The 27,709-nt window shown below is 37.1% G+C and overlaps 1 protein-coding gene and 1 pseudogene across 50 annotated transcripts; one reads left to right on the top strand and one right to left on the bottom strand.

Moving 5' to 3' along the window:
- Positions 1-10,683: 10,683 nt before the first annotated feature.
- Positions 10,684-14,919, bottom strand: LOC103401521 (disease resistance protein RPM1-like; annotated as a pseudogene).
- Positions 14,920-15,419: 500 nt separating this feature from the next.
- Positions 15,420-27,486, top strand: LOC103410835 (uncharacterized). Of its 50 annotated transcripts, none has more exons than XM_070822050.1 (14): positions 15,426-15,643; positions 17,097-17,210; positions 18,533-18,569; positions 18,916-18,950; positions 19,458-19,583; positions 19,681-20,083; positions 20,521-20,595; positions 21,038-21,161; positions 23,485-23,950; positions 24,117-24,341; positions 25,152-25,220; positions 25,308-25,330; positions 25,515-25,630; positions 26,210-26,484. In XM_070822050.1, the coding sequence occupies exons 9-11, from the start codon at positions 23,832-23,834 to the stop codon at positions 25,216-25,218; spliced, it is 411 nt and encodes a 136-aa protein (XP_070678151.1). In that variant the 5' UTR covers positions 15,426-15,643; positions 17,097-17,210; positions 18,533-18,569; positions 18,916-18,950; positions 19,458-19,583; positions 19,681-20,083; positions 20,521-20,595; positions 21,038-21,161; positions 23,485-23,831; the 3' UTR covers positions 25,219-25,220; positions 25,308-25,330; positions 25,515-25,630; positions 26,210-26,484. The 50 variants fall into 50 exon arrangements, with proteins under 50 accessions (XP_070678124.1, XP_070678151.1, XP_070678150.1 ...); XM_070822049.1 differs by having other exon boundaries at positions 15,428-15,643; positions 17,092-17,210; positions 23,472-23,950; XM_070822063.1 differs by lacking the exon at positions 18,916-18,950 and having other exon boundaries at positions 15,431-15,643; positions 19,487-19,583; positions 19,681-19,807; ... (2 more) ...; positions 24,117-24,311; positions 26,210-27,486.
- The last annotated feature ends 223 nt before the right edge of the window (positions 27,487-27,709 follow it).

The following is a 27,709-nucleotide window of genomic DNA, read 5'->3' as shown; positions in this document are numbered from 1 at the left end:
TATGACATTGTCAATTTTAAAAGATGAGTTATGAAAGTGTCGTGACACCAATAGTTGAGGTAGTTTTTTGTACTTTACCCAATATTTTATTATTAAATTATCATTTTCCCTTCTAGAATCTCTCAATTTTGTGTCCGCCTATTACATCCTCTCATCTTTCCCTGCCATTTCATCTTCCTCTCATTTTTTTGTCCGCCTACTGCAACCTTCCCCTCTCTTCTTTCTCTGCCATTTCACCTCCCTCTCTCATTTTTTTTGTTCGCCCACTGCATCCCTCCCCTCTCATTTTTCTCTGCCATTTCATTTGTGCCACTGTCTCTTTCCCCTTTCTCTTGACTGGGTTCAATTTTTCTGGATTTTCTGGTTGTGGGAAGTAGGGAGGAAGGAGATGTGAGGGGCAAAACGGAGCAGATGTAGCAATGGAAGAGGTCAATGAGGATGGAGTCTGAAGTCCTTGTCGTCGAAAATTGAGGTCTAGGAGGAAAGAGGCCAATCGGAGGGCACGACCGATGAGTTTGGTATGAGCAGGGCGCGACCGACGGAGCTCCTGAGTTCTCTGATTGAAGTTCGAATCAAGGTCTTTGTTCATGATTCAAGGTTGGGGATGAAAAAAGAAGGAGAGAACGCGAGCAGAGAGGAGAGTAGGGGACCCGAGCAGAGGGCGACGAAGGGATTAGCTAGTCCCATGGTTCTCGATGTCTCTCGCTAAGACCATCTAGCACGATTCTTAGTCGAGGCGAGTCCGGCTTACTCCCACTAAAGCTAGTCCCGTGAAGTAACAAACATGGGACTGGACTAACTATTACTCTAGTCCAGTCCAATAAGGGCTAGTGAAGGGAAACAAACACAGCCTTTGAGTATTGCTGGAAAAGTCCAGTCTTGTTTTAGCTGACTCATTTGATTCTCATTGTAAGTCAGGTGAGGTGGGTTTGTGATTAGTTTATTTTTGAAAACTTAATTAGACTATTATTATGCTTGAGATCGAACGAGAAATCGAGTTATTGTTGTTGTTGTGCTCGTCAAGGTTTTACAAAGAGGATGTTGCTTCTGTGCTAATTCCTGAATGTCTGAAGAAAAAAAATATTAATTAATTGGACCCGTTGACCCGACTCGAACCAACCCGTCCCGTTTCATTTTAAAACAGGTCCAGTTCGGTTCCTTCAAATTTGGGACCGACCCGTGCCCACCCCTAGTAGGCACTACTCGAGCGACGAGCTAGAGCCTAGCGCCTAGGTAACTAAGCGGGGTCTAGGTGGATTTAAGTAAATTGATTGTATATCGTATAAATAAATGTCTGCTTAAACTCAAAAAATACATAATTTCTTTGGGAAACAAACCTATAATGTGTGTTCATCTAAGTATTTCTCTTATAATTTATTAAAAAATAAAAATGCAAAAATGAAAAGTTATGTATTTTTTATCTAAATGAGAGTCACAATCTAGACAGGTGGTCTAGACGCCCTTTCTTAATTTCTAAATGCCTTGGGATTAATCGAGGCGGTGATCAACCTCCTAGTGCCTAAGCGGGACCTAGGCAGTGCTAGGCTGATATTATGTAATCTCGAGTCCCTAGACTTGGAGAGCAACTTGATTGCATGTGTCTCGTGTCAATAAAACAACGTCAATTGAAGAGAAACTTATTAATGTATTGTATCATTGACACAGTGAAAGTGTACCTATACGGGCCATACTAGGGGTGGGCACGGGCCGGGCTGGGCCCAAAATTGAAGGAATCGAACCGAACCCATTTGTAAATGACACGAGGTGGGGTGGGGCGGGGTGGGTTTTGGATTTTTCAAAATGAGATCCGAACCTAACCCGGCTCTTTTGAAATGAGCCAGTTCCTACGGGTCCCCACGAGTCCTACGGTACAGCAGCAACGATCATGATGTCCTCTCCTGCCTCAAGTTCTTCGATTGGATCGACCGCCAGCCCGGCTTCCACCACACCTGTGCCACCATTAATGCCATCTTCAAGATCCTTTCCAAGGCCAAACTCATGTCTCTCATGAGATAAAACCATCAGGAAACCCAAATCAAAACCAATTTGGGTTTTTTGAAAATTGGAAGCAAAATTAAAGATTCTGCACCAAACAATGAAAACAAAATTAAAGAACATACACATATATCAAATGAATACAATTCCATCCCCACAACCTTCCTTGTGACCGCTACAAAACTTGTATTCCCTAACCAGAAATTTAGAACCCAGAATAAAATCTATACCATTCCTGATTCACAAACCCTAAATCCCTAAACCAAAAATTCACATAAATAACAAATGCCTAATTCAAAATTACCAAAATTATAGCAGGCGACGACGGTGGTGGGGTGATGATGATCGCGAAGACAATGTTGTCGTCTAGGAATCGAGATGGGTGGTGTCGACGAGGAGGAGAGAATTGGGATGGGTTGTGCCTTCGTGGTTCTAGGACCTGAGTGCTTTGGGATATCATCAAGGAGGAGAGAAGGGTGGTGTTGTGGTGGTGGTCGGGACGACGGTGAGAAGAGCGAATACGGAGTTGAAGAGAGGATGGAGTTAACAGGAGTCCAGAATACAGAGTATGAACTTTGGAGAGAGGATGGAGTCCAGAATCCACATAACCTAAGAAATAAACGGTCGAGATTTATTCTCCCTATAATGAACGGTTCGGGTCAGGGGCTCGTTTCCTTTGAAATTTGTACCCACCCTACCCTGCCCCGTTTTGAATTTACAATATATGTACCCGCCCTGTACCCGTCCCGAATTGTAACTACCCGCCCCAACCCGCAGGTTCAGAACCCGTTTGCCCAACCCTGGGCCATACCATGCAAATCCATCTCCAATACTTGGGCTGCAAGCCAATATGGCTGCCAAGTGCCAACTTTGTATATGTTTTAGTTTCAATGAATTAGAAATCATCACTTCCAGCATTTCAGTTTAATTCTTACAAAAGTAAACATGGGGTAGCCAAAATGACGAGACCAGCTGTTTCTCTTCTGCACTCAATTAGACATAGTTCAGTATTTTTTTGAGTGGGACTGACTGTAAAAAAGTACAAACGTGGGAGAGAGTGAGAGAGAGAGTTTAACAGGTAGAGAAATAGTTGGAATTTGCTTGCTTTCATTCATGAACGTATACCAGTTTTATAGTACATGATCAACAAGAGTCCTATACGTGGTAAATTACAAAGAGAATAGTCTAGGATAATCACTAATTACGTTGTACCATTGACTCTTGTCTAACACTGACCCTACCACTTTGAGATAGAGTGCAGTCTCCATCTCCTTCCAACTCCTCTTGTCCCAAATGAGCCTGCATAAATTTAAAGATAATCTTTCACCCGACATTCTTCCACCTTTTACGATCTTATAATTCTCAGACACACATGCGCTGAAAATTTCTTTTATATCGGCAATACCTTCTCTTCTCTGTGCCGGACCTAGCTATATCGAATGCTCAGAAAGTTTGTTAGAATATCACTAGGACAATGTTATTCGATCCTAATCATAGACTGCAGAATGACAGACTAGCACTGTGGATAATTGTTGACGGCTGCCATTTACAAGTGTATGTTTTGAAATATCTATTCATTGCAAATATTGAATTGTTATGTTAGGAGAAACCTTTAAGTGAAGGGATCCTCATATTTTTATAAAAATGGACATTAGTTGTGGGGTCCACACCACATCAAACTTTAACAATCCGAATTGTTTATTTTTCAAGTTGCATCTCATAGATCATCCTTGTAAAATATTAGCCAAATCGGAAATGTTTTAGACATCTAATTAAGTTCAAAGAAATTAACGAATACTTTGTTGTATAAGAAACAATGAAATTTTATTCTGATCATTAAATAGGAAAATAGTTTCGGATTGAATTAAATTTTTGTAAGGATGATCTATGAATCGAGACTTAAAAAATAGACTGTTCGGATCGTTGAAATTCAATGTGGAGTGGGCTCCACACCTAATCCCTATTTTTTGAAAAAAAATTGGGAATCCTTTTGCATAAAGGGTCTGGTTATGTTATATTCTCGATTGCATCGTTGTAACATGAACCGATGAGCTAATCTAGTATAATTCATAATTTAATAAAAGTATAATATAATAATATCGAGATGGAAGTTTGTAATGCTTTGTAACAAAATCAGGACTTATTTTTCTTCTTGATAATAATGTGATATCGAACCCGTCATTCATATAATCGAATTAAAAACTTTCACTTACAAATAATGAAGAACACTACTAAATTGTATTCCTAATCAGCCACAACTTATAGCTTTTGACTCAAGTTTGATCAACTTTTAAGTTTTCTGTTGCTTGTCGAAATGAATTCACTTTTCGACTAAGGGATGCACCTCTAACTAGGAAATTGTGGTGCTCTAATCACAACTCTTATCATAAAAATATACTAAAATCTCACTGACACCACTGATAGCCATTACCTTTTTGTTGTAAAACTATTTCTTTTGTTGGCAAAATAGCATACAAAAAGCGTCAAGATGCTTCCTTTGAACTCCTTTAGAAATCTTCTCGTCAACTTTTAAATAGCTAGGCTTGTTTGTTTTGCTGTGAGTAATCTCAAACAATGGAAAAGGAAACTCTCCCCTCATGTTTGCATGATTGAAATTCAATCCTAACAATAATAGTAATAGTGCTATAATTTCAGGTTGGGTTTTCTCAACCATATGTTTTTTTATTTTTTTATTTTTCATGAATGATGCATACCTCATTGAATTTAATTGGTTTGATGATACATTAACTGTCAATACATATTTCACAACAACAACAAAATTAATGGAAATCTACAAAGTTTGGTGAAATTGTTTTATAGTTAGGTCACAACTTGTACAAGTGGCATTACTAATTATACCACTATGAACAACCCTGAAAACAAGAATTTGTTACCAGGCATGGAAAAATTAAATTTTATACCCAACAAAGGAGGGTCCAATGATATTATAAAAAACAGCCCTAAACCCTACTTTTTTCACTCGAACAGATTCTGCACAAAGAGAGCAACAACATGAGCTGCTTCACGCAGATTTTAGAATAATCAAATACTCCATTGTCTGCCATTGCCACACTTTCCTCAAGCAACACAAGTTGGCGGTCTCCATACATTACTCAACATGTCTGCTGCCACCAGTACTTCTAAAGCTGCAGCTGCCATCTTTGCAAGTTAAAGCAGCAGGCCTGTCAGTTTTCATGTTACTGTTCGAACTTCTCAACAAAATGTCAACTTCTTGGAGGCACAAGTGCTTGCTCTTCACTCTTGTTGTTTCCTTCATTGTTCTCTCGGAAGCATCAAGGTTGCCTAATTGGAATCAGATGCTGCCGAAGAAGCTACCAACTCCTTCGTCGTCTCCCTCCAAAGGCACGAACTCGGCAAAGAACTCTTCTTCCAATGCTTTGGAAGCTCATAGAAACGTCCCTTCATCTGATGGAAAGTTCTAGCCACTGGCTACTACAGTAATATATGAACTACTTTAGTTTTGATTCTATCTCTAATCTTCGACAAATATGCAATCCACGGCAAAGAAATCTTCTTCCAATGCTTTGGAAGCTCGTAGAAACGTCCCTTCATCAGATGGAACGGTCTAGCCACTGGTCACTACAGTAATATTTGAACTACTTTAGTTTTGATTCTATCTCTAATCTTCGACAAATATGCAATCCACGGCAATGCACTAATCGGAGGGAAGCATGCAGAGCTTTGAAATTAGTTACATGCTGGTTCGATGAGCTGCTTAACTATGAACAAAATTATATATCCTTGTAGATTTGTTTTTGACGTAATTAGTCTGCGCTGATACAGTCCATTGTAAAGTAAAGATCACAGAGTAGATTTATTATTGGATAGGATGCATTAGCAATCAGAAGTTTTGGGACAGTAAGATCTATATATAGAGCTTCTTTTATTTCAAATTTGGCATTCCTTAATGCCCAATATATGTATCACTTCAAATAATTTTGATCTTTCTACTTCTTTCGTGTAACACTTGAGTAATCTCAAATTACTGTCCTCTTAAAAGGACTTATTAGTACTCACTTAAACTTACCGTGCATGGTGCTGCCATGATTTTCTCCAGTAAATACATCTTTATGAGTTAAACATTATTAACTTGTTTATAATTTTCATTTACTGAATTTGGAAAACAGATGGTTCTTTACTGGCTTGTAATATTCATATCTCATGTAAAACTGAGAAATAACATATACAATATTGACCAGTAAAACAGAAAACAAAAGAGAATTAACATTTAGATCATTTTTGTAGCTGGTTAGATATGTTCAGTAACTCCGCCAGTGTAAGTTTATCTTACATTGCTGGCCCCAAGCCCGGATCAAGGAGATGGGGGAGGGCGTCAAGTAGTCGACAGCTGGCACTCCTAGGTTATGTTGAATCCTTGTGAAAATGAATCCAAAACGAAATCGCGTTAAAGCTAGGGCGCCACTCGTAAGTGGTGCGCTGTGCGGCCCAAGCACAGTGATAAGTGAGCAAGGATCACTGTATGTCCATCGGCGCCCGAATGTAGTGTTAAATGAGCAAGGGGGCCATAGAAACTTCTTTTTGAACAACTCCACTCAAAGTTATTTGGAAGCATATGCTCCTATCAACTTTACACAGGACACACAAAAGAAGTACTTTGATCTTATTAGACGGGGGAGGGTGAAGAAGCTAGGACATGAGGGTAGAGTTCAAGAGAGTAGAATGTGTTTAGGAACGTGGAATATTGGAACCTTAACGGGAAAATCTATGGAAGTAGTGGAAGTTATGGTGAGGAGAAGGATAAGTATTATGTGCCTACAACAAACTAAGTGGGTTGCTCTTAAGGTAAAGGATCTAGAAAACTCAGGTTTTAAACTTTGGTATTCGAGCACAAATAGAATGAGAAACGGTGTTGGCATCATTGTGGACAAGACCTTGACACAAGATGTTGTAGATGTCAAGAGGCTAGGAGATAGAATTATGGCAATCAAGATTGTGATAGGACAAGAACTCATCAATGTGATTAGTGCGTATTCACCTCAAGTAGGGTTGGATACGAGTTTGAAGGAGAAATTTTGGGAAGATCTTGGAGACTTGGTGCAAGGAATTGCTCAGAAGGAGATGGTATTTATATGAGGAGATTTAAATGGACACGTGGGCAAGGAGACAGGCAACTATAGAGGTTTTCATGGTGGCCATGGTTTTGGGGAGAGAAATGAGGATGGGGAAGCCATCTTGGATTTTGCAATGGCATATGATCTCTTCTTAGCCAACACCTTCTTTAAGAAGAGAGAAGAACATGTGATCACCTACAAGAGTGGGTCATAAAAAATACAAATAGATTTTCTTCTAATGAGGAAGGGGGGATCGTATAACTTGTAAGGATTTCAAAGTTATACTGGGAGAGAGCTTGGCTAATCAACATTGCTTATTGGTGATGGATGTATATATCAAAAGAGAGAGAAAAAAAGAACAAGACCTTGAAGTGCCCAAGGACTAGATGGTGTAATCTAAAAGGAGAAAAAACAGGTCATTTTCAAAGAGAAAGTAATCACCCAATGTGTGTGGGATAGAGAGGGGGAAGCTAGCCAAATGTGGGATTCCATGGCTAGTTGTATCAGAAAAGTAGCAAAAGAGGTATTAGGAGAGTCCAAGGGCTTTGCTCCACACCAAAAGGAATCTTGGTGGTGGAATGAGGTGGTACAAACAAAGGTTAAGGCTAAGAAGGAATGTTGTAAAGTCTTATACAAGGATAGGACCGATGAAAGCGATGAAAGGTATGGAATAGCGAAGCAGGAGGCGAAGAAAGCTGTGAAAGAAGCTAAACTAGCGGCTTGTGACGATATGTATAAGCGACTAGATACCAAAGAAAGAGAATTGGATATCTATAAACTAACTAGAGCAAGGGGAAAGAAGACAAGGGACCTAAACCAAGTGAGGTGCATCAAGAACAAGAATGGAAAGGTTCTTGCTACAAAGAACACGGTCAAAGACAGATGGAGAGGTTATTTTCATAATCTTTTCAATGAATGACATGAAATGAGTACTTCTTTGGGGGAGTTGAGTAACTCAGAAGAGTATAGAAACTACTCCTTTTACTAATGAATTAGGAAGAAAGAAGTGGTTGTAGCTTTAAAAAAGATGAAGCATAGAAAAGCAATGGGCCTAGATGATATACCGATCGAAGTGTGGAAAGTCTTAGAGAGACGGGTATAGCATGGTTCACAGACATTTTCAATAGGATTTTGAAAATGAAGAAGATGCCAAATGAATGCGAAATAGCACTTTGGTGCCTATCTACAAGAATAAGGGTAACGTACAAAATTGTAAGAACTATATGGGTATTAAGTTAATGAGTCATACAATGAATCTCTATGAGAGAGTTATTGAGCATAGATTGAGGCAAGAGACACGAGTCTCGGACAACCAATTCGGGTTCATGCCAGGGCGCTCAACCATGGAGGCAATCTATCTCTTACGAAGATTGATGGAAATATATAGAGATATGAAAGAGGATTTACACATGGTCTTAATAGATTTGGAAAAAGCATATGATAAGGTCCCAAGAGACATTCTTTGAAGGATTGTAGCGAAGAAAGGAGTACGAGTAGCATATATCCAAGCTATAAAGGATATGTATGATGGAGCAAAGATTGCCGTAAAAACTCATGAAGGACAAACCGAAAGCTTCCCCATAACTGTAGGGTTACATCAAGACTCATCTTAAAGTCCTTACCTTTTTGCATTGGTAATGGATGAGTTAACAGGACATATTCAAGATCATATTCCTTGGTGTATAGATGAAACTCAGGAAGGGGTAAATGTGAAGCTTAACTTTTGGAGCGAAGTGTTGGAATCTAAAGGTCTTTGCCTAAGTCGATCAAAGATAGAATATATGGAATGCAAGTTCAGTGCAAATGGAGGCTCAAATGAGTTAGGGGTGAGGATTGGAGACCAGGAAGTACCAAAGATTGACCGCTTTCGCTACCTAGGATCTATCTTGCAAAGGAACGGAGAATTAGATGGAGACCTCAACCATAGAATACAAGCTTAAGATGAAGTGGAAGAGTGCATTCGGTGTGTTGTGTGATCGTCGTATGCCACTGAAGCTCAAGGGAAAATTTTATAGGACGGCAATAAGGTCTGCGATGCTGCATGGCATGGAATGTTGGGCGGTGAAGCATCAACACGTACATAAAATGGGTGTAGCGGAGCTGATGATGCTTTGTTAGATGTGTGGGCACACGAGAAAGCATAAGATTATGAATGAGGATATCCGAGGTAAAGTATGAGTGGCCGAAATTGAAGGAAAGATGAGAGAAAACCAGTTACTGTGGTTTAGACATGTGCAATGAAGGCCTATTGATGCTTCGGTTAGAAGATGCGACTACGGGACAGAGGTCTATGACTTAAGGGGTAGAGGAAGACCTAGGAAGACTTTGGAAGAGACTCTAAGAAAAGACTTAGAGTACTTGGATCTAACGGAGGACATGACACATAACTGAGTGCAATGGAGTTCGCGGATTCATATAGCCGACCCCACTTAGTGGGAAAAAGCTTTGTTATTGTTGTTGTTAGCTATGTTCAGTATAACCAGGTAAAAGAAATAAGGCAACATGATATCGCCCTCAATCAAACGAGAAATCGCTTAAGTAGTGAGCCCCATGTCAACGACCATCCTCAAAACACCACGGGGTGGCCGAGTGGTTGGGACGCATTATAGACGCGTATTCCACATGGCACGTTCTGGGTTTGATTCCTGACACTGGTGAATCACACAATGGTGGCCAGAACAAAACTCACTACAAAGTGGACAATGATAACCAACCCAATTTCATGAGATCCTGAGATATATATTTTTTTGTAATTGAAGCCACCTTATACTAAGTATGTCTTGCTTTCTTACGCTATCGGGCAAGAAAGAGGTACCGATTAGCGATCATGTTGCATCTTTCATCTGTTATAATTACTAGAACAGAGTCAAGTTAATTAGAAAGGGTGGTTTTACAAAATTATGAAGCAAATTCATATTCATGGTCTGCATCCATTTTCTTAACAAATGAATGTTGTCGTCTAAAGTAGTGTTTAGTAGTCTCTCGAGGCAGTTTAAAACAAAATATAAATTTATGTAATCTGAAGTTCGTCGACTTGAACAAATACAGATTGAAATGTTTTGGGATTCGAAAGAGTTTATGTGGGCAAAAAACTTAGGTGAAATCTAACAAAACTATCCATAGTGATGACTGATGAGACAATAGTTCCCCCTTATACTAAAAATGTCTAAGTACGTACATATATTTTTTTGCAATAAAATTACAAATATTCTGCAATTAAGGTTGAAGAGTCTTCCATACCAGCAGAAGATGAACAGCATTGTACAAGGACAGCAGTGGCTGAAGCAATTTGATACACAACCAAATGAAAATAGTACTTGGGAAATTAAATAAAATTCCATGGTCCACACAGAACTCACTAATGATAAGTGATAACAATGCCTTCATATAAAACTTGTGATAGCGGTGGAAAACAATTAAGATTACGAAGCCTCACACAAGAAAGTGTTCGTCCTGGTGCAACTGGGTAAAAGCGTTTCCTTCCCAGATAGACTCTGCAAGGTAAAAGACATGAAAAAACCAAAATGCCAATCAAATAAAGTTTCAGTACAAATATTTCTCGATTGGAACTAACTACTAAGGACTTCAAACTTAGTTCATGGACAAAACCACATGGCCCTTCCAAACTTGTGAATGAGAACAATAATATGGAACTTGAGAAACAAAAGGGGAAAAGAAATAAAAATGGAGAGAAGAAAAAAAACCTTATGTACCTCCTCGACAAAGAACTATGAGTAGCTTTCATGAAACGTCTGGAATAATGATCTCAGGGATGTGTTGTACCTTTCCATGATCCACCCCTCCTTTTCATATAGAATCTACAAGTTGCTCTGGTACAAGCTCCAGTCTCAATGTTTCTAGTTTAGTAAGGTATTGAAGACCTTCTGGCAATGTGTTTAATTCTGTGCAGTCATCAAGGGACAAGGATTGGAGATTTGGCATCACCCCTTTTGCTATTGTTATCATATTCAACAAGGGGAAGATAAACAATTGCAAATGAGTAAGCTTTTCAAAGCCGCTTCTGAAACACAACTCTTTGCCAACATATGCATTCATAAGTGTAAGCTTTCCGAGATTGGGCAATTCTTCAATGTAAGGTAGTAAATCTTCCTCAGGTCTAGACCAATGTAGATACATATATGTGACGCTCTGAAGTGAGAAAAACCACTGTGGTACCTTTTTTAGTCTGCCGACCAAAATAACCATTCGAAGGTAGGGAGGAGGTGACCGCAGGGCATTTACTTGAAGAGCTTCTTCTTCATCACTTGCCATTAAAAACAAGTAGTGAAGGAGCTTCATCTTTTGAATTGAGGCACACAGGTCCTTCTCGTCTCTTTCTTTTACATTGGTAATCCCAATCCTGGTAAGTTGAGTCATATTTCCCACGAGTCTAACAATGTTTCCTTCTAATTCAACACATGTTAAGACTTGCAATTTCTTGAACGTACATATGTTTGCTGGTGCTCTTGTCCCATTGACGTATCTGAAGCCCTTATGCTCTCTAGTGTAACGGTACATGATTAGATGGCACAAGTTTTTCAACTTTGAAATTCCACTTGGAAGTGCCTCTATCTTTGTGTTCCGGATATCCAAAGTTTGAAGGTTGTGGAGCTTTCCTATGGATTCTGGGAGCTTTTTAATTGGAGTTGCCCTTAAATTCAAATATCTTAGGTTGAACAAGTACACAACTTCTTTTGGCAGTATATCAATTGGGACATATTCCAAATCTAGAACCCTCAACAATTTGAATCCAGAAGGCAATGTATTTGAGAATGACAATGAGGCCGTGTCAGTAACAAACACAAGAAAAGAACGAAGTTGTGACATACCAGTGCAAAATTTAATTTTTCCTTCAGTGGTTTGAGTTGACAAGCGGCGTGCTCGAACTTCCTCCATTACTTCTCTTCCATCATATACAACACAAAATTTTTCTCTTTCTGATATAGAAAGAGCAAGCTCCCGCATAAGGTCATGCATCTTACATGCCTTTGGCCTTCCAGTTTCATTCCTCCAAACGACATGCAGCATGCCACGGAAAATGAGCTCCATAAGATAGCCCTCTGCAACTTCTTCTAGTGTGATCCCTTTGACATGTTCAACAACCCTTCTGCTATCCACAACCTAATGAGCCTTTTTCTTCGGATCAAATAATCTTCTGGGAAAAGGGAACAGTATAGAAAACAATGTTTCAACCGGTATGGTAAATCATCAAAACTAAGCAACAAAATGCTCTTCACTGGCTCTAGTAATGGATGGTTAGTTAGATGCCAGTTTAAGCTGTTGTAAACTTTGATCCATTCCGATGAATTCTTGGAAGACATCAGATCACCTAAAGCCACGAGCGCAAGCGGTAGGCCTTCACACTTCTCTACAAGATCCCAAGCCAATGACTCAAGCTGTGATGGACAACATTTATTCTGGAAAGGTGAGAATGCTTTGCTGCTGAATAGCTCCCAAGCCTTTTAGGGGTTTAATGCGGTGAATATGACTTTGTACTCCATAAGAATAGGATGCAACGTCTTCGTTTCGAGTAGTAAGAATAATTCGACTTCCAAGCCGTCTATTTTGAAGAGATGTCTTTATTTCTTCCCAAAGTTTTTTATCCCACACATCATCCAACACAACTACAAATCTTTTAGACTCCAAGTAGTTGATTAGAACTTGTAGCAATTCTCTATAGGTCATGGAATTGATGTCTGCAGGTACCTCTTCCATCCTTCCTTGGTGGAATTCCTTGATCAAGCTTCTAAACAAGTCTTCAATCACATATGTTTTCGAAACAGTAATCCACGCACAACAATTGAAATGTCTCTTCACTCTTTCATCGTTGAAGGCCTTAGCAACTAGAGTTGTCTTCCCTGATCCGCCCATCCCGACTACAGAGACAACCATGTGCTCTTGATCTCCATTCACCAACCAATCCATCAGTTCTTGCTTCTTGCTGTCAATCCCTAAGAGCTCATCTTCCATAATAAAAAGTGAAGACTCTGCTCGATTCTGCACCCATCTGCAAGCATCATCACAAGTGCTACTACTAGTCCCTTGTAATCCACCAACACCAAATCTCTGATTCCTCTCCGGAATGGCTTTAATCAGTCTTGAGATGTTCTTTAACTTGCTGCTTATTTTGCGTCTAAACCACATTCTTCGGAATGTAGATGGTTTGGTGGAACCACCTTGTAAATCGACCCTCACGACTTCCTTGCTCATACATGTGATACATGAACTCATCAATGATGTCTTCAACATCATAGGCCAAGTCTCTGACGCTTGCAACCCACGTCGCCTCTCCTTCGGCCTGCGCCTTCTTTCGGTCAGCATCATGTAGGAAGGCCCTCATGCTCACAAGCTCCTGTTTAATGTCATCAATTTCATCACGAACACTGGCTACGGATGATGCCTCGTTCTCAAAAATGGTCACAATTTTTCCAATCAAGAGGTCTGCTGTGGGTAAAGCCATATTTGCCTTTGATTCAAACTGCATAATCACTTACAAATTCATATATGAAAATTAAATGAATCAGTATTTACAGAAAGTTGGAAAAGCATATTCCTGGTGACTGATTTGAGTGGAAATCAAATAACAAAATAGAGAAGTTTGAACGATGAGCCAAAATATTCAAAAGTGAGGATTCCAACTGGTTGTGCGGGAATCCAGTGCAGTAGAACGTGATTAGAAATTGTTCCATTAGTCAATGTTGGTTAAGTAATTGTAAGGCTATCTTGGAAGAATAAGTCAATGTGGGAATGCACTATTTGTGCTGTCATGATATATATGTCAAAGTCTACTATCTGCGCTGTGATGATATACAAGTCAAAGTCCACTCTTCCATATTATATAAGGATTGTGCTTGCAATCCCCCTTTAGTAATGAGCTCATTCCTCTACTTGCAAATAACGTATCTTCACCATAGAAATTTAGTAATCAAAACCATTCAATTTCTTAAGTTTCATTTGAAGTTCAAACCTACAAAAACTAATTTGAATCGGAGTTCATTTAGTCATCCAAGTTCATCAAATAAATCAACGGTGTAGGTAGCAAGTAACATATTCATGATTAACTATCCATAATTCGGATGACAAAATGAACTTTGATTCAAATTAGTAATTGTAGGGATGATCTTAATGAATTTGAAGGAATTGAACGGTTTTGATTACTAAATTTCTATGCTTCAATTACTTATGCTTACTAGTGATTAGAAGACTTTCAATATTCTTTGTATCAACAACCCTAGTTTGTTTACTATCCAATTAGTTATACCAGAATATGACATTTACCAACAAAGTTGTATGATATGTTATACTAGACCAATAATTGGTAATAAATTAGGCACTCCGCATACACATAAAAATTTAATATTAAATTACTTATGTACTTATCCAAAATGAGTATTTAGGCCCCACATAAGATTCATTATTAAAAAAAACTTATATTCTTTTCTTCACACTATCAAAGCCACTCTCTTCAAGCTCTCATATCCACTCTCACCTTCCATTGTAATAAACGACACAATTCATTGCAAAATCATATTATCACAGATCACCGTATGTTTATAATATTTCAATTGATTGGCAAAAATTTATTCCGAAAATTTGAAAACCTCGAGAAAATTTGGCCAAATATTTCTTTCAATTACTCTGTTTATAAAATGGATCAACATACATTTTGTACGACAAATAAATAAGAATAGATGAATTCTTACTTCAGTGTGTAGGATGCTTTGTTTGAGAGACATTCGAGGCTGATAATCCAACAATATTGGGGCTCCTGAGCTGATCAAGCAGTTTCTTACCACGTCACAGCAAGTACTCAATGTAGAGGAAGTTTTTGTGGTCTTCTTCCTTCGTATTGGGGCGGAACTCATTTGATACAAGTGACTCAATCTGCTGCCAGTCTTGCGCAAATTTTGTGCGGGCTGCCCTCAGAAAACCTCTGTATAGACTTAGTACTTGCTTCTGCATCCCAGAAAGCCGCCTTGGTGCACTGGAGGCTCCCATTGCATCTTCTTTTGTTTGGCACCAGATTTCTTTTCAAAGAACTTGAAAAGATTATAGGAATCATTCACTTATGTTGCTTCTGCTGTATAGCAATACAAATTAGTATGTTTCTTAAGCTACAGAAGTAACACAAAATCTACCGCGCAAAAAGAAGAACGTTCCTATCAATGTGCAACAACGCATATTATTACTTTAGTCTAAAGAAAGCATTGGAATTGGCACTGTTCTTTACTGTTCATTGTACCTGATTTCAGTTTATTTACAAGATTGCCACCGCCTCTTCAGTTTCAGATTGAAAATTTCGATTTATTTACGAAATTACCACCCTTCAGCGTGCACTTGTCGAGCATCGTAGAAAGCAAACCCGACTTTTGTTCTAGAGATCTCTTCGACGACAAACCCATGTTGCTCCAGAGCTCTTCAACGACAAAGTCGATTCGGCGCCTCACCGTCGCACACCTCGCCTTCCCCTCGTCGTCGCACACCTCGCCTTACCTCGCCGCCGCACACCTCGCCTTACCTCGCCGCCGCACTCCTTACCAGAACTTGAATCAATGGTAACGTGCCAATTGTATATATTTTTTGTCGATTTTTATCATTATTCTGGAAATTAGGGTTTGATCTAAATTTGGTGTGGCTGTGCTTCAGCCAAAACTCACGGATTAGGCTGAGATTGAGATATATGGGAGGATTTGTCGACGGATTTCGGGGAGAGAGGCGTGGGATGGCAGGGAGGGGAAGGGAGAGGGAGGAGTGAGGCTGCCAAAAAGGGGTTAGGGTTGATTTTCTCTCCTCAAATCAATTGTTGGTGTCGGTGATTGAACGATCATTGGTTAGAGGGGAACTTTCATTAACTTTGTTTCGGAACCGGAATGGGGTCGATGGGACCATGCTCTGTTGCACGTTCAGATGAGTGATTTCAGGGATTTGGGGTAGGGAGAGTGATTTCAGGGATTGGTAATCCCATCCCGTGTTTTCCCCTCATCTCTGTCACACTCAACCTCTCTCTAATCCTTTCTCTTTCACTCTCTTTCAGACTCTTCCTTTCTCCCAACTCTCCATCTCTCAACTTTAGTGCTAACCCTAATTTGTTCTTTCATTCCTCAATTTTCTCCATCCGAGCAATGAAAAATCGAACTGGGTTTTCAGATTATTGATGCTTCACGGACAGAGAATGGTATCTTCCTTTGAGGATTTTGTATTTGGAGAATGTTGTTTCCTTTTTTTGGTGTGTTTTTGGCTGTGTTGCATAAGTTAGTCTCTTTTGTTCTAAGTTGTAAATGATTATGCTTGATTTGTATGCATTCTATGTTGGTACTGAGGTTTACAATTTTTTTATTTTTTCTCCCCAGTTGTTATTTTCCTTTTATTGTATATTGTATCTTCTGTTTGGGAATGCCTCTGTTTTTTTACTTGCTGAGAATGCCTCTGTCAGGGGTGGCTTAACAGGACCGCGAAATCTAGAGAGGGGCGAGGGGGTTAGCAGAGGGGGGATTGGGTATGTAGCATCAGGGCTAGGTTACCAAGATGGTGTTTGGGTGGGTTTGGCAGTGGGTCATATGGGGGAGGGTGGTGATGCACTCTGAACTCACGAAGGTGCACAAACATTACGAGTGCATCACCATAAAAAAAATTCATATTTATTTGTTATACCCTTCACAACAAATAATTTACATGTGAAATCTAGGTAAAAACATGATATCTTTATAGACATTGAAATAAAGACAGCCACAGTCATACACTCCATAAGTATTCCTCATCACAGAGTTTTTTGAAACTTAGAAGACACCGGAAATGATTCACATAGCAGATTAAGCTTATAGATGATATAATAGTCAGATAACAAAGTTCTCAACTGAGGGTTCGGAGAGACTTATTTCTATGTCCAATTATGAAGCATCTTTTGATTTTTATTGATATAAAGACCTTTTCTTTCTCCAATTATGCCTCTGTCAACACTTTTTGGTTTAAATGCACTCATTTAGTACTCACATTTATCTGATAGACCAGATGAAAAAAGAGGGAAACATGGATTATATATGCACGAAGGGCACCACAACAAATGTGTGAATCTTCCTGCACCACCAGTCTCCGCAACGTTTTCCAAAACCCGCTTGACCGAAGGTAAGCGAATTTGGTGTTCTGGATTATATTGGAATTGAAATAGGTTTGGTTTCATTAACTTTTTGGGTTATTAAGTTTGTATGCTCTGATTGTTTTGGAATTTGAGTTTGGATTGAAATTTAATTTTGATATACAAAAGCACTCACCTTAAACACAGAGGAATCAGATGCTTGAGTTAAACAATTGGCTGATCACAAATTGGTATTTTTTTGGTATTCTTTCTTCTGATTTTTTGGGTTTTCATCTGGGTTATTTTCTGAACATGTTGCATTTATTTTACGCTTGGTTTCGTATACCCTCCATCAGTCAAATAAATAACTTCATAGAACCAGAAGCCACTGAAATGGCCAGTGGCATATATGTTTATTTCTATGTTTTCAAATCTAGGTTTTAGATATTTTTCTTTGTTTTGGCTAAATATGAAATTTTGGTTCCCAATTTCTTAAAACTTTAGAATTTTTTTTGCTATTTAGTGTGACAATATGGGTCCAAGATTGGATTCTTCCAATTTCTGGGCAGTGAAGACAGGGTGGTGACAAGAATTCCAACTTCTTTGTGGTGGAAATCATAGTTTCATTTTAGATTTTCTTTTGGGTTTATGAAATGAGTTGGAGTGATGTCTCATGATTATGTGAATGTTTTCAAATTGGTGAGAGAGCTTTTGGGAAAAAGGGTCAGAAAGGATTTGGAGGTGGAATTTGCAGAGCTAAGACGACTAAATTTATTAATATTCACATAATCATGAGACACGATTAGATTATTCGGTTCACAACTAAATTAAAAATCAAATTAGAAAACAAATTCAGGACAAGAAAAATTGTGATGATCCCCAAGAACATAGGAAGTAAAAAATTTTGATGATTAGATTTTGAAATTTCTTTTTTCCCAAATCCATATTGACATGGGTTTTTGGTTGTTTTAAAGAAGTGGAAGAAGACAATGGTATCTGCTTAACTCAAAGATTTTCTTTCAATGGTTAATCAGTAATAACAAGCGTATACGAAATAAATTTCAGATTGAGTAAAGTTTGATGCTTTATGTGTTTAAATAGGCGTGTGAATTTTTTTCAAGTCATATCTTAAGCGATTAGTTTTTGTACACGGTATGAGTTAGTAAACATAATGACAGGAAGAAGACTATGGATGTTGCTCTTCTATTTAACACACTATATTTTGTATTTATATTTTGCATGTGATCATGTCCTGGAAAGATATCCGTTTAACACATCCTTTAACAGGACAAGGATGTTGCTCTTCTATTTTCATTCAGTCAACAGGGGGTTTCTGATTTTATATTTTGTTGTTTATATGCTGGAATTACAGGACAAGGAGTTGGACCCTGGATCTAACGACTTTCTGGGTTAGTAACTTTTATAATATGCTGAGTTTTTATTCTAATGATTGTTTATTTTTTATCGTACTCTCTCTCTCAATCTAATTTAACCCATATGTGCACACACAATCACAATAAGTTTGGGTTCTGGTTTAGATATTTATATTTTTGGATATTGGAAATTGTATTTTCTTTAGATTAATCCCAGAACGTGTACCATGTGGGTTTTTTTTTAAATTTATTTACTAATTTTAACTTTGGCTTTTAAGTTTGAGTTCTGGTTTTTAATATTTATATTTCTGTACAATTTGATGCCATGAAAGGGTTTGATAATTTCTGATGATTTCAATGACAACTGTTTCTTTTCCAAAAGATGATTGGGAAGCAGTTGCTAAGTGACGATTCTCCGTATCCTTTTAGAAGCCTTCTTCACCTGCTATGTTTTGGTTTGTTATGAAATGAATTCCCTTTTACGTAAAAAAAAAAAAAAAAAAAAGGTACAATGTTATCAAATTTGATTTTTATAATCATTCGAATGCTGGGAATGTTGGGGTTTCTTACGGTTAAATCTTTGCATGTATTTTTTTTCTTTCTAATTTTCTGATTTTCAGTTTTATCTTTTTTTCTTTCTCAATTATACCAAGATATTGCTTAATGCATAGACACATAAATGATTCAAAAAATGGGTGTACCAAGAGAAAAAAAAATGTTGGATTCTCTGCAAAGCGCCGAACCAAAGAGAGGAATATATTGTGTAAATATTATTGGTTATTCAAATACGAACTTCTTTTTTTGATCGCTAGAATTTCAGTATAAATAAGATATTAGTTAGATGTTATAGATGATCAAACTAAAACAAGTCAATTTGCCATACAGAAGCTCTACAAATCAATCTTCCTTTATTTTCTAACCCAGCGTCCTTTCATTTCATCTTCGTTCTGGAGCCCTCCCTGTTTTCCACATCTCCTCTCACACTACCTAAAGCCGAAACCAAACCCAGCTATGCAGGAATCAAATCACAAGTCTCCGACACCCACAAAGGTAAAACGCTGAAAAAAAAATCCCCCTCTGTCCTGTCATTCTCATTTTCAGAAGTTATGCAGACGGTTCCATGTCTAATGTCTTTGTGGGTTTTCAGTGGTGCATATCTCGATTGACAAGGATGAACAGAAGCGGATATAACAACAGTGAGACCAATATGAGATCCAACAGAAAAAAAAAAATAGCGGCGGAGAAGCCGAGGGCTACGGATTCAAAAGGAAAAGGTATGAGCCCTGGCTCTGTACTAATATTGACTTGGATTAGATGAATTTTTGAGTTCTTTGCATCCGTGAATGAAGTTTGTGATCTCTGTGTGATCTCATTCACTGATCCCTGGATCTTGAATTTGTCTAATATGCTCATGGATGTGCTCTGTTTGTTGTCATGTACAAATTGGTGAATGTTGAACAAAATGCTTGCATGTTGGATCTGTGATTTGGGCTTGAACAAAAGTACCTCTGTGCTGCCTGGATCCTCCACTCCCAAACTTAGAATGAAAGGTTAGTAATAGCCTTTTCTTCACTTACTTTCAAAATTATTTTGTAAGTAATTTTTGTATCTGTGAGTCGTTTGATTCATTGTTGTAATTTTATATATTTCATGATTGCAAGACTCTTGGTATCATTAATTGTTGGTTTTGGTACTTAACATTTTAGGTTTAAGAAATATTAATGCCTGAAGTCCTGTTATCAGTTTTTTCCATTAAAAATTTTCAATTCGTTCAGATCTTTTCAAATATGTATAATTTCTTTGTGCAATGTCTCTTTTAGTTTCTTGGTCAAGCATTTTAAATCATTACGAACTATTTAGTAAAAGTAGTTTTATAGAAATGCTTGAGCTTCTTGGAATAACTTTTGTTTGCAAACGTTTTCCAACTTATTTGTTATCAATATTGTTCCTATTTTTGAAAACCTTTTTTCAAGTCTGCTTGAATCAGGACTTATCGAATCAAGGCAGCTGCAAGGAAATTTGAGCTTTGGCATGTATAGATACGATTTTGCAACGAAGCTAGGTACCTTCTAGACTTATTGGATGTGAAGATTTGTATGATCGAATTTGTGATTAATATACTTGAATTTTATTAAATTTTTCATGATTTGATAGAGTTTTTCGTTTAAATTTGTGGGTTTTAGTTTAAATTGTGGGTTTTGGAGATTGAATATGTAAAGGCTGCTTGAGAAACTAACAATATACAAAATTTGAATGATGCTATTTGTTTCTATCTTTTTTTCTGAATTTGTCTGCTATTGGCTATTCTGATTTTCTCTGGCTAATGGACTCTCTGAAAATGTGTTTTGGCTTTTTTAATTCAAAAACTAAAACTCATTTCGTTTGTCGACGATGATTTGTTATGAGGTATTGCTATAAAATGGAGAAATTAACACTGATTCTATTACTATATGTACATCAGTTTGTAATATCTAATCTTAAAATATATATATATTTTTTGGTAGTCAGAAAGAAGGCACTCAAATTACTTCTGCTCCAACCCATTTCAACAATTTATCAAGCTTTAGTTGAAGCTCCTGGGAAGCATATCCATTATATTGCCAACCTTGAAAAGCCTTGGTAAATAATGTCAGTTGTTGCTTCTCCAACTCTTTTCCCTAATTTAAGTTTTTTAAGCTTCATTTCCTTTTTCCTATATGTAGTTTTGATTGTGTTGGGAGTTAGCAGCTTTGGTTTCGACATTGTTTTGTTTGTGATAGATCTCAAAAATTTTGCAAATGTTTTGCAAGTTGAGGTGCTAAAGAATTTGCATTAACTTATTTTTTTCATTTGCCCGTGTTCTAATCCAAAAGGTTTAAAGTTGGTTGAATATTACAAACTGGTATAGGTTTGGTTATAATAAAAGAAGTAATATAAATTATTACTATGACACAGTAACATTGAGAGAGGTCTTTTATTAATCTCTCTATCTATAACAGTACCAAATATATCATAGATGAGACAAATATTTATAACCATGTTTATTAGGGTGTTGGTATCCGCCAGGAGGGGTAGTTTACCTTGGGGGTTGCAACGAATGTGGAGATTCGTTAGACCAATGATCAATTGATAGAAATTATCATTAAGCCAAGCAAAAATGAATATTAAATCTTAACATTGGGAGAATACTAGGAGTCTTTTTTTATTTTTTTATTTGCCAATTCTAGGAGTCTCAAAACCAAGTAGTGTTATATTTTAATAAATTTTTATTGATCGACTGGAAGTAAAAATCATATTTTTTTGGCAAATACACACACGAACTTACACGCCTAAATACTCATAGCACAAACGAATGATGGACTCAGATAAACACCCACAAATACATATACTACACACATATACTAGAATGGTTTCTTCTCAGAATGCTTATCAAGACCTTTAGTAATAACCCTTCTGAAATGGTGGATGTGTTGTCGATATTATTCATCAATTGAGTATGCATGAGAACTTCAAGTAATCGTTGCCATAAAAAGTAGAAGTGATAACTCACACCAGGAATCAGTTATCTCATCAGCAGCTTTATTTTTATCTAAGATCGAATTTGATACCTGTAGGTGTATATAGGTTAAATCGATTGTTAAGAAGGCAATTTAATCACTTTTCAACGTCCGATATCTCCATCTCCCTGTTCTAAATTTTTACTTACTTGAAATGAATAGATTCTAGGCGTTTCATTTAGCAAAATGATTTGTGGATAGTGCTAACTCATTTTTCTTACGTTCATAGTAATATGGGCACTTTTCTTGGCAATATAGTGCGTAGCGTAAAATTAGAATGTGATTCAGTTGTATTGAATTTGTTCGATTAACCACTGGTCCATTTATAGTTCATTTAATCTTTTGTATTAGTAAGCTACTGTGTTGTGTCCTTTACATTTCTTGGTATACTATTGATATGGAAAACATCATCTATCTATTCTATTTATCGCATGATATAAGAATCAAAGTAGACTTGGCATCACTTCCGTGGTCTTTTTTGTGTTAGCAGATGCCATCAAATAGGCAAAATCATATCGGCTACAAAGTGCAATGAATGTTATAGGTTACTAAGTTTCGCCATATGCCTTCATTGTGGCATTGCCCTATCTGTCGACAAGTACGCATTATAAGTTCACTTTGTAGAATGATATTAAGTTGACTTATGGAATAATATAAGTTTGTGTCATACATGAAAACTATGAATCCATTTCATCTTAAACTACTATGTTTTTGTTCAATTGACTGCAACTTATGCCGCAGTTTGCTTCACAAACCTCAACGGTTAGCTTCCATACAATATGATGCAAGTTTGAGGATATCTCTACATCTTAATTTATGCTCTCTGGTTGCTTCAAGTTTGTAATTTTAAGTGCTACACTGCCACTTGATTTGATTATAAAAATGTAAAACAAAATCCATCAATGATTTACAAATTTGTATTCGATTTTTGATGTTTTTCCAGTGTAAGGCATATGTTGCACAAGCATGTAAAATGGTACAAATTATTTGGTTTTGGACAGGAAGCTTTGAGTATTACAAGAAAAATCAAGAAAATGTGTCACTCCTCTATTCCTCTGTTCTTTCAGGATTATGTTTAATTTATTCAGGTTAAGTGTGTCTTATTATGCAGTTAAGGCTGGTGCATTCCTGGTCCCGCAGCAAAGCGCGGGCATATTTTCTAGTCTATTCTAAAATTGAGGAGGATTTGACTGTAGCTTAGCTACAGTCAAAAGTTTGCCCTTTGATTTTGCTTTATTTACGCCACTGCTATCATATCTGTGGCTGAGTTGAAGGGTAATTATATAAAATTAGGAGGGTAATATTGTCTCTGAACAGCTTTCAATATATTTACAATTTTGCCAGTTTGTTGTGAGATGGGCCCTTGATTTTACATTATTTACATATCTGCCATTTTCGAAAGGCATGGGCTGCAGAGACGGAGAGGGAAATAGGCGTGGGATGGCAGGGAGGCAAAGGGACAGGGAGGAGTAAAGGCTGCCATGAAAGGGGGTTAGGGTTGAATTTTTCTCCTCAAATCAAGGGTTGGTGTCGGTGATTGAGAGATTGAGAGATTGAGAGGGATGGGAGAGAGACAGAAACACACCCATTTGGACTTCATTTCCCCTTTCTCAGACCCTAGCAGCCACAACACCAACTCCCTGATCTCTGCAATAGCGTCGCCGTTGGCTCCTGCTTCCGAAAACCAAAACCGCACAAACCTGGATTAAAGATGGCTCTCAGAGGTCTTCAAAGCTCGATGGGTACATGAAGAGATTGGAAGATGAACTCAGATTTCTTCCCATTTTCTCCTTCCCCAAAACCCGCCACTGTGCTTCCCTCTCCAACGCATTCAGATCGAACGCTCCGATCACGTTCTCTCCTCGGTCGATTCACCTCCGGGTAAGCGAGATCTGTAGATATAACTGTTTGTGTATGTATAGGTTACAGTGGGAGAGATATATATATATATATATATATATATATATATATATATATATATATATTTGTTTGTGTATTTGTGTGATTTTTAATGGATTTGAATTTGTGTGTGTATATATTTGTATAGGTTGTGGAGATCGGAGAGGAGAGACGGCGGCATGGCGAGTAGAGTAGACCACGAAAACGACTACCTGTTCAAGATCGTGTTGATCATGACTCTGGTGTGGGCAAATCTAACATTCTCTCTAGATTTACCAGGAATGAGTTCTGCTTGGAGTCCAAATCCATCATCGGAGTCGAGTTCGCCACCCGAACTCTCCAGGCAAGTTCGCTTGCTGAGTTTAATCTTGATGTGAGAGTTGATTTGTATGTTGATTTGTATTTCAATTGTTTGATTTTGTTCGCAGTGTATGCGGTATTTGTTAGTGATGGATTGGATTCTATGCAGTTTAAATTTCAGGGGGTTTCAGAATTTGAATGATTTTGGTTGAAGTTTTGTTTGGTGGCCTGGAGATTGTGATGATTGTTTGGATTTTGTTTCGGGATTTACGTTGTTTAGAGTACATCGAAAAATTTGTTACTAATAGACTGGTAAGCGGGATCGAATTCTCTTTTTAGTACTTTGTTTTTAGATGGTTATCAATGGTTAAATAAGCATGATGAACCATTGGGATAAACATCCATCTTTTTGTTTGACGGAACAGGAGATTTACTTTACACTAGAACTGGTTGGTAGATTCTGTCTCCAGGAGTTTGATCATTTTGCTGTTATTGATCTTTAAGTTTATACAACACACTAAGGATGGATTGCAGAGTTCAAGAAAGAGGAGTTGATTAATGAGCACTTACATGTTGACGCTTAAGTTTGATTCTTAATTAAACACAACTTCATATCGTGGAAGTTTATGTGGAAATACAGCTTGGTGTCTGCATCCTTTAGCATAATAAACGAGTATGATACACTAACTGCCCAATATTATTGTTTTTAAAGACTGTTGGTTAGTTAGATTTCCAATAACTGGCATTTGGTTTTTTAAATGTTTACCCATATTTTCACTTTTTATTTTAATTTATGGATTTTTGGCGTCTGATTTTGGTTTTTGCTGTTTTCCCAGTGATTGACTTCTTTGGCATTTAATTTTGGTTTTTGATGTTTTCTCAGGGATGAATCTCTTCATTTTGCGCCCTTAGTTCTCAATTGGATTCACGGTAAACACCCAGAAATTTAGAGGTACGAAAATTTCATTTTTTTTGTGTTTTTTATTTATTTTCAGTGTTAATTTCTGATTAAATTATTATGAGTTTGCTTGGATTCCAGAGTAAAAACCTTGAAACTTAAAGGTATGAAAATTTCAAATTTTTTATTTTTATTTATTTATAGTGTTAATTTCTGATTAATATTATTCTTCATAAACCCACTTAGAATCTTGATCTGAGTTTTGCTTAAACTCAACTTGGGGTTTTATAATTTTCTGGTGCACCTGTGGTTAAATACAACTGAATTTGATTTTATCCATAAGTGCAGATCTTACCCCGTAGTGCTCAATCCAGAGAATTGGTACTCATAATCAATAAGATTCATACGGGTTATTGGTATCAATTTTGGTTGCAGCAATGCTATTCTTGCTGAACACCTGCCATGTAAGTGATTCAGATTGTAGTAATTTCCGTACAATTTAACACTTTTGTGTGGAATTGGTGCAACTTTTGGGGTTTGTGCGATGTTATTTCCGACTCAATATCATGGTCTTCAGTAACTCGGCTGGTAATTTTTGGCGTAATCCATTTGAAAATTTTAATTGTTTTTGTTGTTGGTTATGTTTATTTGTCGAAGTAATGATTTTGGTTTCATGGTCAGGGCTTTATGAGTATGATCATGATGCGTCAAAAGCTAGGGAGCTTGAAGTGGCAATTAGAATGAAAGTGATAATACATAATAAGTGTTTGGTTTTTGTTTTTGTTTTTGTTTTTTTTTTTTTTTATAATTTCTGCAGCAAATTTTTTGAATTTCTTATTTTTCAGACACCAAATTCCATTTGAAAAGAGTAGGCTGGTTAAGTAGCTTTGATTTATTTGTTGGATGTCAGCATGTGGGACACTTGAGTTTGAGTACCATTGTCTGTTCGTCTGTTCCAATATGATAATGCAATGTTAATTTAGGTTATAATGATGAATCTTTGTGTTTAAGATTTTATTTTTATTTTTATTTTTTTATGACAGATGTGTGAGGCATTAGCCATGATTTCATCTGGGCAATTACGAAATATCAAAAAGTATCCTCTTTGCTAAGGATAACACACTCCTGCAGGAACTAGACATCCCAATATTTTGCAATCTGATTACAGATTATCTACCAAAAGTACATACCTCTATCAATTATATGATATTTTTAGTGGCTTTGTTCTATGTTAGATATTGACATACAACATTAAAATCTCGATCATGGTCCACTAAAAAAGTATTAAACGTGTTATAAATAGAAACACATTCTAACATGGATTTCTTTTTACAATGGAGACCAATATTCAGAACACAGTGAACAAGTTTTTACAAGCTAATCCTGCTGGTAATAGAAACCACATCCTTTGTCTCTCTGCTTACTTGCTTTTTAACATGGAGAGAAATTTAATCTGTATTTCAGAATTAGTGGTCTTCTTGATGTCCAACTGTAGGGGTCTTGAAATTGTATTTTGGAATTAGTGATCTTGATTCAGAACAAAAGGACTCTGAACAGTTCAAAGGTTTTGGGAAAGAAGTGCTTTTTAATCAGGCCAATTGGGTCCTCCTAGCAGTACAACCTCGAAAAAGTTTTAAGTTCAAGTCCGATAGTTTTGGCAAGATGCAAATGGGTTTTGATTGGGAAGGTAACATCATCCTATATATGTTTTGAAGCAATTTACTTATTTGCATTTTTCAGTTTTATGTGTCCCAAGAGTTTTCAAGTGTTAATAAGGACCTCAAAAAGGTTAATCAGTAGTGCTTTAGTGGTACAAAATGTGAACATCACTTTGAGTGATTAATATAAATCTCTACGTTTTCATTTTGAATGTTGAAGTTGAAAATTGCTTTGGTTAGGATACTAATGATCAGAAAATAACTTTGACTAAATTTCTTTTTTGTTGTTTTCATATGCTTCTTCTGTGGGGGGTTTTGAAATTTCAGTTGTGGAAGTGAAATTCACTTCTCAAGATAGTTACGATAATGCCTATTTTTCTCTCAAAACTCTTTCAGCCGAGTTGCCACAATCAGTGATTGAAGCTCTCCATAACGAGTCAGACATCAGCCTGATACACTACTCTCACTCTTTCCTGCTTTTAATTTTGATTGTTTATGAACTGTGTACTGTTTGCTTTTTATTTGCAATTTGTTGCTGAATTTTATTTTGATAATTTGTGAATTTTGTTTTATTTTTTGTTCGACATCTTTTAAGGGTTATTGCCCACAAATTCTCTTTAGGCCAAACAATAACGTTAGAAGAGCTACGGATTTCCTTTCAACTGGTTCCCTCTATTGAGTGCAAACGTGCTCCTAATATACTTGAATTGATTCTATGTTAGTATCTTTTCTGGGATTGTTTGTGGTTTTGTGAGCATTACTTAGGTAAAACGTGCATTATCTAAATTGCTACATTTAAGAATTCGATTGTATTGCTACAACAATTTCAATTAATTTTTTTGTGGATATTATTGATGTAGGTTGTCGATTATAGTTTGAAAACCC

The sequence above is a fragment of the Malus domestica genome, chromosome 05 (assembly GCF_042453785.1).
Source record: "Malus domestica chromosome 05, GDT2T_hap1".
Lineage (NCBI taxonomy): Eukaryota > Viridiplantae > Streptophyta > Magnoliopsida > Rosales > Rosaceae > Malus > Malus domestica.
The sequence above is the reverse complement of the archived record's forward strand: the minus strand, read 5'-3'. Positions and strand labels throughout refer to the sequence as shown.

Coding starts and splice junctions, on each gene's coding strand:
- LOC103410835 (XM_070822023.1), top strand. CDS start 17,149: ATGTGTGAATCTTCCTGCACCACCAGTCTCCGCAACGTTTTCCAAAAC. Junction 17,211..18,532: donor CAAAACCCGCTTGACCGAAG/GTAAGCGAATTT, acceptor CTGGAATTACAG/GACAAGGAGTTGGACCCTGG. Junction 19,584..19,680: donor AGTCTCCGACACCCACAAAG/GTAAAACGCTGA, acceptor GTGGGTTTTCAG/TGGTGCATATCTCGATTGAC.